Source organism: Oncorhynchus keta, chromosome 14 (genome assembly GCF_023373465.1).
Source record: "Oncorhynchus keta strain PuntledgeMale-10-30-2019 chromosome 14, Oket_V2, whole genome shotgun sequence".
Lineage (NCBI taxonomy): Eukaryota > Metazoa > Chordata > Actinopteri > Salmoniformes > Salmonidae > Oncorhynchus > Oncorhynchus keta.
The window spans coordinates 67,855,117-67,867,492 of record NC_068434.1 but is presented as its reverse complement, the minus strand read 5'-3'; the positions used below and the strand labels follow the sequence as shown (position 1 = coordinate 67,867,492).

The window sequence follows — 12,376 nt, the reverse complement described above, 5'->3', positions numbered from 1 at the left end:
TTCAAGTTCCTTGGACTGCACATCATTGGCAACCTGAAATGGTCCACCCACACAAACAGTGTGGTGAAAAAGGCACAACAGTGCCTCTTCAACCTTAGGAGGCTGAATAAATTTGTCTTAGCCCCTAAGACTTTGTCTTGGCCCCACAAACTTTTACAGATGCACAATTGAAAGCATCCTGTTGGGCTGTACCACCCCTTGGTACGGCAACTGCACTGCCTACAACGGAAGTGCTCTCCAGAGGGTGGTGCGGTCTGCCCAATGCATCACCGGGGGCACACTGCCGGCCCTCCAGCACCCGATGTCACAGAAAGGCCAAAAAGATCATCAAGGACATCAACCACCCGAGCCACGGCTGGTTCACCCCGTTATCATGGCTATTAGACTGTTAAATACCCATCAGTAGCTGGTTACCACCCGGTCACTCAACCCTGCACCTTAGAGGCTGATGCCCTATGTACAGTTGAAGTCTGAAGTTTACATACACTTAGGTTGGAGTCATTAAAACTCGTTTTTCAACCACTCCACAAATTTCTTGTTAACAAACTATAGTTTTGGCAAGTCGGTTAGGACATCTACTTTGTGCATGACAATGAATTTTTTCCAAAATATTTTTCCAGTGGGTCAGAAGTTCACATACACTAAGTTGACTGTGCCTTTAAACAGCTTGGAAAATTCCAGAAAATGATGTCATGGCTTTAGAAGCTTCTGATAGGCTAATTGACATAATTTGAGTCAATTGGAGGTGTACCTGTGGATGTATTTCAAGGCCTACCTTCAAACGCAGTGCCTCCTTGCTTGACATCATGGGAAAATCAAAAGAAATCAGCCAAGACCTCAGAAAATAAATTGTAGACCTGCACAAGTCTGGTTCATCCTTGGGAGCAATTTCCAAACGCCTGAAGGTACCATGTTCATATGTACAAACAATAGTACGCAGGTATAAGCACCATGGGACCAAGCAGCCGTCATACCGCTCAGGAAGGAGACGCGTTCTGTCTCCTAGAGATTAACGGACTTTGGTGCAAAAAGGGCAAATCAATCCCAGAACAACGGCAAAGACCTTGTGAAGATGCTGGAGGAAACAGGTACAAAAGTATCTATATCCACAATAAAACGAGTCCTAAAATGACATAACCTGAAAGGCCGCTCAGCAAGGAAGAAGCCACTGCTCAAAAACTGCCATAAAGCCAGACTACGGTTTGCAACTGCACATGGGGACAAAGATCATACTTTTTGGAGAAATGTCCTCTGATCTGATGAAACCAAAATAGAACTGTTATAATAATGACCATCATTATGTTTGGAGGAAAAACGGGGAGGCTTGCAAGCCGAAGAACACCATCCCAACCGTGAAGCACGGGGGTGGCAGCATTATGGGGTGTGGGTTGTGGGGTGCTTTGCTGCAGGAGGGACTGTTGTACAAAATAGATGGCATCATGAGGGAGGACAATTATGTGGATATATTGAAGCAACATCTCAAGACATCAGTCAGGAAGTTAAAGCTTGGTTGCAAATGGGTCTTCCAAATGGACAATGACACCAAGCATACTTCCAAAGTTGTGGCAAAATGGCTTAAGGACAACAAAGTCAAGGTATTGGAGTGGCCATAACAAAGCCCTGACCTCAATCCCATATAACATTTGTGGACAGAACTGAAAAAGTGTGTGCGAGCAAGGAGGCCTACAAACCTGACTCAGTTACACCAGCTCTGTCAGGAGGAATGGGTCAAAATTCACCCAATTTATTGTGGGAAGCTTGTGGAAGGCTACCCAATTTTTTACTAGAATTAAATGTCAGGAATGATGAAAAACTGAGTTTAAATGTATTTGGCTAAGGTGTATGTAAACTTCTGACTTCAACTGTACCTCCATACAGAAAATCCTTTATCCAGTTCTACGTTCTTCCTCCTACCCCCATAATATCAAGCTTGATTAACAACCCCTCCTTCCACATCATATCATGCGCCTTCACATCAAAAAAGACTGCTACAACATTCTCCTTGTTCACTTGAGCCTTTGACCTGATGCTAAGCAGAGCACTGGGTCCATAGTCCCCCTTCCCTTCCTGAACCCACTCTGATGTGGTGATACTAGCCCCTTGCTCTCCAGGAAGGAAGTTAGCCTCGCCGTAATCATATGTTCCATAATCTTTCACACGTGATGTTAAATCTATTGGCCAATAACTTGTTGGCCTCGCTGGGTCCTTCCCTGGCTTCCGGATTGGTACCACTACTGCCTCCCAACTGCCTGGTAGTTTCCCCTCCTCCTCCCACACGTTGATGTACAACACCAATACCTTATCCAGTGCCCCATCAAGAAGATGGGTCGACATAACATAGCACACTTCATATTTCCCAGGTGAAGATAACCCAGCCTTACCTATTGCCCTTTTCACCTCTGCCATGGTAAATGGTGCATTCAACACATCATTTACATCCTCCCTCCTGTCCAGCACTCCTGGGTGCTCCTCTCTTTTTCTCTCTCTCCCCCTCTGCCCCTCTGACAAATTTGCTGTGCTATGCACTTGGACAAACATTTTGGCCATCATCTCTGCCTTCTCATCTGTTACTGCCATATCCTCCCCATTCGTCAACACTGGATAATCTCACTCCCTTTAACCCCACTTCTCCCACAGGTGTCGCCCTTCCAATGGTGTCCCAGAACCGACGCCAACGTGACCTCTTTGCCTGACGGATAGTTCTCCTCACCAGGGCCTTCTTATACCGAGTCAGATGTTGTAAGTCATGCGTCCTTTTCAGTACTCTAAATGTCCTCTTTCTACTCCTCCATTGCCATTGCCCTTCACACCTCCGTCAACCATGGGACTGCTTTCCCCCTCCTCCTTCCTGAACTCTTAGGTATAGCCACAGTAGCTGTCCCACTCAGGTATTCATACTATCCACATCCCCACTTATATCCACCCGAGCCATCACCTGCTCACTCAGCTCCTGAAACTGATCCCACTTTGCCCTTCCAAACACCCACCGGTCTACTCCACTGACACCTCCTCCAACCTACTGTACATAGTATGGGATAATGATCACTCCCTACTGTCAACTCCTCCCATACATTCCACTCAAAGGATTCCTGCTATCACACTAGACACCAGAGTGAGGGCCAAGGCAGACTCCTTCCCTGTGGCTACATCAATCCTGGTCCCTCGGCCATCATTCAGGCAAACCACATCTTTCAATACTATCAGATTTTCCATCACTTGGTCATTTCCATCGATCCGTTTCCCTACACCACATTACCTTACTTCTATCCTGGCCCTCCATCCTCTCCAGCTCCAAACGAGATCAACGCACGTACACACACTTTGACGTTGAACTGTACACAATGACGTCTCAGCGTGTTCGAGGGGATCAGTCACAGAAGACACTGCGCAAAAGTAGTACTGCACCCAGACCACCAGAGGGATCAGATTAGTTAATTTTGTTGTGGGCGGTCTTCATTTTTAAAAATGTATGTAACTAGGCAAGTCAGTTCAGAACAAATGATTATTTACAATGACGGCCAAACCCTCACCTTCTTCATTGAAGAACACAGGTCATTTACTAATTATACATCTCTAATCACAATATTAAATTACATTTTAATATGTGATCATATTCATCTGGTTTCTGAGCATGCAAGCATGTTTTTCCCTTTCTACTTCCCTCGCTCTCCTCCCTTCATAATGTTAAAACATGTTTTGGATGGACAACTAGGGTAAGGCCATGGCGCATATGTTACTCTTGAAACGTAATTAGATTGGTGTGCTTGTGATTTTGCCATTTCCAATCTTTCACGGTATGGGAAATTCATGTTGTCTTTGTCTCTCCTGAGCAAAAACAAAAAGTTGATCAATGCAAAAATCAAACGAAAACCAAACATCAGAGGGTGGGGAAATAAACTAGACAAAGGAAAACGTATCATCTATCTTTATTAATATAGATACCAGCAGGTTTACATAAATATAATTGCAAGAGTATACAAATGCCCCAACAAAAGCAAAAATACATTTTTATATAGATTCATTTTTTTAAAGGTAATATTTAACAGTTGTTCACACGGTAGCTAAAAACACATAGGTGATATGCACTCCCCATACCTATAACCTGTCAATGCTATAAACAGGTTCATTACTGATCACCAGAAAAAAACCTAATGGAAATAAAGCAGACTTTCACATCAAACCAAAGCCAGACAGGTTAAGGGGACACAAACAGAACAGTGTGTGAACAGACTAACAGATTACATTTACAATAAAAACAAAACACCCATGATGAAAATTCTGAATGACAAGTTTGTTTGAATTAGGTGAAATTTGTGTTGGTCTTGACTGACACAAGCCCAAACATAAAAATAAAAACAAATCCCGGTGGCACACAGTATCAATACTATTTCAAAAAGTTACATAAGTAATTCACATAATTACAATATTTCGTTATAGTTTCCCCTTTGCAATGAACAATCAAGAGAGGCTAGATAGATAAAATATATATTAAAAAAGTAACAGATATACATTTATATTGAATCAAGCTGCATAGCAGTTTGAGACAAAACTTCAATTGCAACGACGTTAAACAAATGCAATTCATATTTTCGTGAAAATAAATCAGATGCACCACAAATTGCACAACACTATACATTTATCTGGTCACTCATCTCTGTACGGCATTAGAAGTCGTATGAAGTCGTATGGCTTGCAAGATACTAGTTATCAAGGGCTAATAACCACTGACAAGTGTCACAGCGGTGAATAAATCAGGCAACACTGGTACAAGAAATCTGGTCTCTACTATAAAAGTTTGTCAAGGCACAAGTATATCATCCAATGTACTGAGCAATACTTCTAAAATATATTTGCTGTACACTGTGATGTCATAAATCATTGGTTAGTCTGGGTGCAAATATGGTAAAAATATAGATGAACTTTCAAGGTGACCCCTGCATTTCTGTCGTCATTGGTTGAGTAGGAAAAGTCGTACATTTTTAGGTCTTCAATAAATTAAACCTTTACCGGCACAATAAAGTATAGCGCCACTCAATTACAAAGACTCATGTCGTCATCAATGTAAAACATGTAGCCTACTTGACAAATAGGCCTCCTATTTTGTCAAAGCCCATACTACATGGGATATTCATGGGTTACATTTGAAAATAGGTATTTCTTTCCTCAATATCCTTATGCTTGAAAATAACAATAATCTTATTGTGTATTCATAACACAAAACATTAACATGTTGCTAACAAAATATTGTATGTATACTATATATAAAGAATGTACTTTATCATTGAAATTGGTCCAATGTTGAGTAAGGTGGCCTGATTAGCAACCTGCTCGGGTTGAGGTAACAAACACATTCTGCGTTTGGAGTTTTTTGTAAACCCTATTAACAAATATTTAATAGATGCTGTTTTAAACTGTCTGTATGGCTTTATAACTGGCATAGTTGTCCAATAACTTCCTGCTCTTTCCTTATTCAAGAGGTGAAATAAGTTGTAGATGTGACAGTACAGGTTAAATGTTTCATGGATGATGTCACAAGGGTTTGACTTAAACTATCAGCTTTGGACAAACATACTGTACAATTGATCTCAACCTGGCATATGAACAGAAATCTATCAAAGGGAAGAAAACAATGCACAGGAATGTACATGTGACTCAGTGTACATGTTACATTTTAACTCCCTCAATCATAAAGTTGTATCCCTGTCCTCACATCTACAAGGAGAAGAAAAGCTTCACTGACAGATATGTCACACAAGACCACAGCCAACTACAGTTTCAACAGGTGGGGAAGGGCCAAATCCACATAACTAATATTAATACAATTACGGAGTTAAATCAGAACCAAACTTGTACATCAAGTAATTTGTAGCACAAATATGATTGTGGGACACAATTTAGACAATATCTAAAACAAGAAATACCAAATAAATTAGATATGATTTCTGAAAAGATGTATTAGAACTACACCAGTAAAAAAGATATGATAAAATATTTGTAAATATGATAAGAATTCACAAATACTCACGACTACTGGAAACAAAACTACTAGTATTTCACAAGAGTTGAAGAAGGCCAATCACAGACAGCTCTTTTCTCCAAAGCAACTTAAAGGTTCATTATTCATGAGTAGGGTCCCTTTAAATATCTAAAAGAACACAGCTCAAGCTCTGGGATGGGGAATATGGGGCCCCACCAATCACATTACTAAAAATAATTTAAATACTCTCCACTCTCTGCTTGTTTTTAAAGTTAAAAAAGGTAATGATGTTCAGAACACACAATAAAATACAACACTAAGAGAGAAAGATGGAGGCACTCAACGAAGCTGTTATTGTTGTCATCAGAGACCAGCCCCTTGTTCATGTGTATATTCAGATTCAGACAAAAAACAAGACACAATCTTACCGTTGGCTCCACTTCAGCCCAATACTCACATGTAAAGAATAAAAGCACAAACCAGTTTGGCAGCAGTACAGGTGTAGGGTCTTAATCTGAGCCAGTTTGCTATAGCAGAAAAATAATCCTGCAGCAAAAGGAAATGTGAATTATTCTGTGGATTATAATTAATGGACATTTTTGTAGAGGTTGATACATTTTTCATTAGGGTAAATCAAGTCTGAAATTTCAAAGTCGAAATTTGACACACAAGCGAGCTGTGCGTCAAGAAGCAGAGCGGCTTGGCAGAGTCGTGTTGCAGTTGCAGAGTTGCAGCGATGGTACAAGACTAACTGCCAATTGGATATCATGAAACTCGGGGTACAAAGTATAACAAAAATATATACAAAAATTATAAAATACAAATAATAATAAAAAAGTTTTTCTTCCAGTGCAGGAAAATTCTCCGCAAAAAAAGAGTGATCAAATTAAGATCATACATCTGTATATCACGCCTGACACTAATAATCCAACTACAAACAACCATTCATGCTCAAGGCAAAACAGATAACTGCTCCAGTCACTTTCACCACTTTCTTCCTGTCAAAACATGGCGAGTCTCAAATGACAAATATGAACACACCAATCAATATGAGCCATAAAACTGGCCATTCATGAAGAGGAAAAAGGAGGCTGTGACTTGAGGCCTTGACTCAGGTCCTGGGGTGACCCACTGTAGGCAAGAGAGTTGGTATTTTACAGTAAGACAAACATACGGAAAACTCCTCTCTGATCTATGGATAAAAGTCCAGTTTGTGCGTGCCAGACGTGAGCTAATACAAACATCTTCCATGGAGACATCATTACAAAACAACACATTATCTACATTTGCGATAGAATGATACAAATAACAATATACTCTTTAATTACATCAGACAACCATGCACACTGGTATATAGTACACATATATGGTTCTGATTTATTAAAAATGTAGGCCTATTTAATTATGTAGACTGGAAATTAATAATTTAAAGGCTGGATGATTTTTTTCTCTTGATCCACATTGACCCTAATCTAGAGCATCTCTCGTACTACAGAGTCTAATCAGGGAAAGAAATCCATGGTGTAATACTGAAATATTTGGAGTTATTCTCATGAATGGGTAATGGGAAGATGGCTGCCAATAAGAAACTGGTATTTCATGAAAGGAACAATAAAAAACTAAAGCCATAATTCAAAACACATGCATGAGTAATAAAGTTGTCGAGATGTACTGACTAAATAGCTGACTAGCGAATGCATTGGCCAACTTAATGAGTAACTGGCCACAAAAGGAAAGCATCGTAAAGTGCTGAAAGAACTAAAGTCAAAATATATTACAAAGGTTTATTTTTCATGAATTGTATATTTTCTTTTGCTATTTCCTAAAATACTTTTAATATCGTATAAAAAGGACAACAATGCGTTATAAACAATTGTGAGCCCACACTCTGGTCCTGGAGAAGACAGAATGCTGTGCTAGCTTCCACCACCATCCTTATAAAACCACACCGCAAAGTGCTGCTCTGAGAACTGATGAGTTAGCCAAACATTACATAGTGTCATGTTTCATTAAGAGCTGGAGGCGACTAGCTGCGAGATACAATGACAGTTGTGGGGTAACTACAACCTATGTCCTATTTTGAGGTCCAGGTTTAGATGCAGTGGAGGACTTCATGTGTGGAGCATCTACACATGAAGACTGTCCTTGGAGAAAAAGGCAGCTGAGGCTTACATGTAACTTGGAGTTAGGACAGGAGCCCACCATTGAGTTTGTTTTCATTCTTATGCCGTCTGTAATGGGGGTCCACACCGGGGTCTTCTGCCATCTGTAATGGGAGTCCACACTGGGGTCTTCTGCCATCTGTAATGAATGGGGGTCCACACTGGGGGTCTTCTGGGCTCCTAAAGGGAGGGGCAATTACATGTTTAAAGACATAGAAGCATGTAAACAGTAGTCAGTGATTCAAATTGGAACTAGAATTCCAAATGGTTAATCGTGCTTTCTGAGATACCCTCAAAGATGTTTAAAATGAACAACGAAAGTACAACCGTTTTAACCTCTTAAGACTAGGCCTCAATACTGCCCCCTTTGGAGGAAGTGCGTGCCCATAGTAAACTGAAAATATTTTTCCCCAAAATTGCTAATATATGCATATACTTATTATTATTGAATAGAAAACACTCTAAAGTTTCTAAAACCGTTTAAATGATGTCTGTATGTAAAGCAGAACCCTCAGGGCAGCCTTTCTCCCAAACTCTCTCTTGTCAAGAGAAAAGTTGGGTCAACTTTGACGTCATCGCCCCCACCCTTCCCAGGCAGCTACCGATCTGGGAACAGTATGTATGTGTTCAGCGCGATGCCTGCTTTCAAATGGCGAAAATGTTAGTGTCACTCTCAAATACATGCACTCTATTGCGCGCGGCCGATTTGGGGCACGTTCTTTTCCTAGTAACAGCAATTGAAGGCAGTTTGTCTGTTCGCGCTGATCATTGTTTTACATGTTAAAAACATCATAAAGCTCGATTCTGCACATAGTTTGACCAGTTTAGTCGACATATAATATGTACATTTGAAGTTTTGATGCGCAAGAGTGCGGGATCAGAAGTCATTTTGGGTGCATTTCAGCTGAAGCTGTTAGCATATGCAGAGACACAACGTGAAACCAAACGATGTATTGGGTAAGTATGACTCCTTCTACGTCTCCTGATGGAAGAACATCAAAGGTAAGGGAATATTTATGTGGTTATTTTGGGTTTCTGTGGACTCCAAACGTAGAGGAGACATACTGCTAATATCTGTGCGCCGTCTCATTGTATAGCCAGTGTACAAATTCTGTAACGTTAAAAATAAATGTAATACAGGGGTTGCATTAAGAAGAAGTGTATCTTTGTAACTATATGTAGAACATGTATATTTAGTCATGTTTATTGCTTGTTATCTGACGTTATCTGTCGGAGCTATCATCATTTCTCCGGACATTTGAGTAGCATTTTTTGAAATGTCGTCATTGTAAACAGAGATTTATGGATATAAATGGCATATTATTGAAAAAAATTTTTATTGTGTAACATGTACTATTACTGTCATCTGATGAAGATTTTCAAAAGGTTAGTGAATGATTTATTTTTTAATCCTGCTTTTATAATTTAATATTTTCTGGGACAAAGTGTAACATGTACTATTACTGTCATCTGATGAAGATTTTCAAAAGGTTAGTGAATGATTTATTTTTTAATCCTGCTTTTATAATTTAATATTTTCTGGGACAAAATGGCTGCCTCTCGTCTTTTGTTTCGTTGGTGGTCTAATATAAATATGTGCTATGTTTTCGGCATAAAACATTTTAGAAATCTGACTTGCTGGGTAGATGAACAAGGTGTTTATCTTTCATTTGAGCTATTGGACTTGTTAATGTGTGGAGGATAAATATTTCTAAGAATATTTTTTTGCATTTTGCGTTATGGTAATGAGCTTGAGCCGTAGTCACGATACCGGATCCGGGATGGGTCGCCGCAAGAAGTTTTAAACACAAACCAAACTTTTTAACATGTTTATAGAGAGATGAGCATTCACCTGAAACCTATAGCAGGCCTAGTAGGAGCGAGTGAGGTTGTTGCCCTGCTCCTGCAGGCTGACAAGCAGGTCATCTATCTTCTCCATGTTCTGGGAGGCGGTCATGCTGTTCTGCATGCTCCCTGACTCAGACATGGACTGGTTGAGCAGCGACTGGATCTGGGCTTCGCTCTCTCTCTGGTTCTGACCAGACTGACTGATGGCAATGATCTGATCAGACAGAGTGGTTCCAGGAGAGGTTATCAGCTGGCCACACTCTGTATGGGGAAGAAAAGGGTAGTCACTGACTACATGCCACATGAAATGTTAACGAAAACCAAACAATGTTTTTCTGGAGCATATTAAAAAAAAGATGACATTTGATAAAAGGACAGATCACATAATCATGAATCCTTACCATTCTGAATCCCAAAGAGGAAGAGGCCTGGCTGCTGGGCCTCGCTGGGCTGGTTGAGGCTCCCACTGACTGCTGTCTGGAACAGAGACCCTGGCTGCTGTACGGGGGAGGAGGTGGTGGTCTGCAGGCCTGCCACCCCATTCTGAGTGCTGAAGATGCCTGTCTGCGGGAGTTCCCGGGCAGCCATGCAACCCTGCAGGGCAGACATGTTGGATTGGGGCATGAAGAGAGAGACGGGCTGCTCTGGGCCGTTGTTGGAGCTGGTGATCAACTGCATGGGCTGCTGCTCTTGGAACAGGCCGTGATGGCGAGGCTCTGAGGGGTTCCCCACCACCTGGCTCTGGTCCTGGAAGGCCATGGGCTCAGAGGATTCCTGTTGGCTAACAGTCACCATGCTGGCCTGAGAGAACAGCATGGAGGGGTTTTGGGGCTCCTGAGAGTTCAGGCTGCTGCTGCTCATGGGGGGCATCTGGCCCTGGCCACTGAACAGCAAACTGGGGGGCTGCTCTGGAGTGGAGAGGTGTTTGCTGCAGAACAGTAGGCCAGCCTGCTGCTGCTGGGTCTGAGAGAGAGTGTTTGCAGGTGGATGAGGGGAGATGTTCTGAAACATAGAGTTCTGCTGAGGTGGCTGAGGCTGGGAGGGCTGCTGCTGCTCCATGGGGGTCCCCTGCTGGATAGGAGAAAGCTGGGTCTGAGCCTGGAACACTGACTGGGGCTCAGGGGCAGAGGTCTGCAGGGCACTGAGGAAGGCCAGCTGCTGCTGCTGGCTGCCGCTAGCGGAGAGCTGAACAGGCAGGGCACTCTGGGGGAGGAACAGGTTGGTGGCAGAGGGGGGCTGCTCTGGGGAGAGGCTGGTCCTACTCAACACTGTCAGGGTGTTCTGGAAGAGGGTTGCCTGGACCTGCTCCTGGATGGGAGAGGCCTTCTGAGTGTGGAACAGCGCCCCCTGTGGGTCCTGTGCCTCAGCCAGGGGGCTGGGGTTATGGAAGAGGGGTGGAGAGGGATGAGAAGGCGTCTGATGGAGGAAGTTGGTCTGAATGGAGAGGAGCTCATTTGCTTGCTGAAAGAGTGCTGCTTGCTGCTGCTGTTTCTGTTGTTGCCTCTGCTGCTGTTGGGCCTGCTGAAAGAGGGAACCATGGTTCTGCACCATGCCCTGCTGGGAACCCTGCTGTTCAGCGTTCTCACCTAGAGAACCGCCCTGAAATATACCACACTGCATTGGCATCTGTGATTTAAACAGCTCCTGCCGCAGGTTCTCCAACACATGCTGTTGCTGTTGTTGGTGTTGAATTTGTTGCTGCTGAATTTGTTGCTGCTGAATCTGTTGCTGCTGAATCTGTTGCTGCTGAACCTGTTGCTGCTGAACCTGTTGCTGCTGAACCTGTTGCTGCTGAACCTGTTGTTGTTGCTGTAGTTGCTGTTGCTGTAGTTGCTGTTGTTGCTGAATTTGTTGTTGTTGAATCTGTTGCTGTTGTCGCTGTTGCTGCTGGCTGCAGTACCCTTTTGCCTGCAGTTGTCTCACTGCTTGTTCCAGTTGGGCCACATCGTCTGGGGGGAATATGGGCAGCTGGTGCTGCTGGGGGGCAGGTTGAGGGGCCTCCACTTGTTGACTGAGCCTCCCTACCGCCCCAGCATTGTTGCCAGCCCTGTCCTGACCTCTCTCTCTGGGCTCCAGGAGGAACTGCTGAGGCCCAGGTTGGAGTAGAGAGTCTGCAGGCGCAGGCACGGGGAAGGAGTTGGTGAGAGCGATGTCCTGCTTCTGTATGGTGCTCAGGGCGTCTGCACTGTTGAAGACTGCTGTTTGGGATTCGGCAGGGTCCTTGGCAGGCCGCGGCAAGGAGTTGGAGAACGGGCTGTTGTTGGGGGGAAGGTTGGAACTCATATCCAGCGTCTGCTGGGCCGAACACATGACATCGGGGGTCCGCTGAGAATTCAAAAAACAGATGATACCTGCTAGCTTTTCATATATATTGGGGGAAAGATCGATA

At 42.9% G+C, this 12,376-nt stretch overlaps 1 protein-coding gene across 8 annotated transcripts in view; it reads right to left on the bottom strand.

The window, feature by feature from the left end:
* Positions 1 to 3,910: 3,910 nt before the first annotated feature.
* LOC118393850 (nuclear factor of activated T-cells 5-like) overlaps positions 3,911 to 12,376 on the bottom strand; it is a 57,312-nt gene continuing 48,846 nt past the window's right edge. For all 8 annotated transcript variants that reach the window (XM_035786985.2, XM_035786986.2, XM_035786984.2 and 5 more), the window contains 3 exons: positions 10,389 to 12,312; positions 9,992 to 10,248; positions 3,911 to 8,319 (listed from right to left, as the gene is read on the bottom strand). In XM_035786985.2, the coding sequence (XP_035642878.1) occupies positions 10,010 to 10,248; positions 10,389 to 12,312 (2,163 nt within the window). In that variant the 3' untranslated portion in view covers positions 3,911 to 8,319; positions 9,992 to 10,009. The remainder of the gene's footprint in view (positions 8,320 to 9,991; positions 10,249 to 10,388; positions 12,313 to 12,376) is intronic.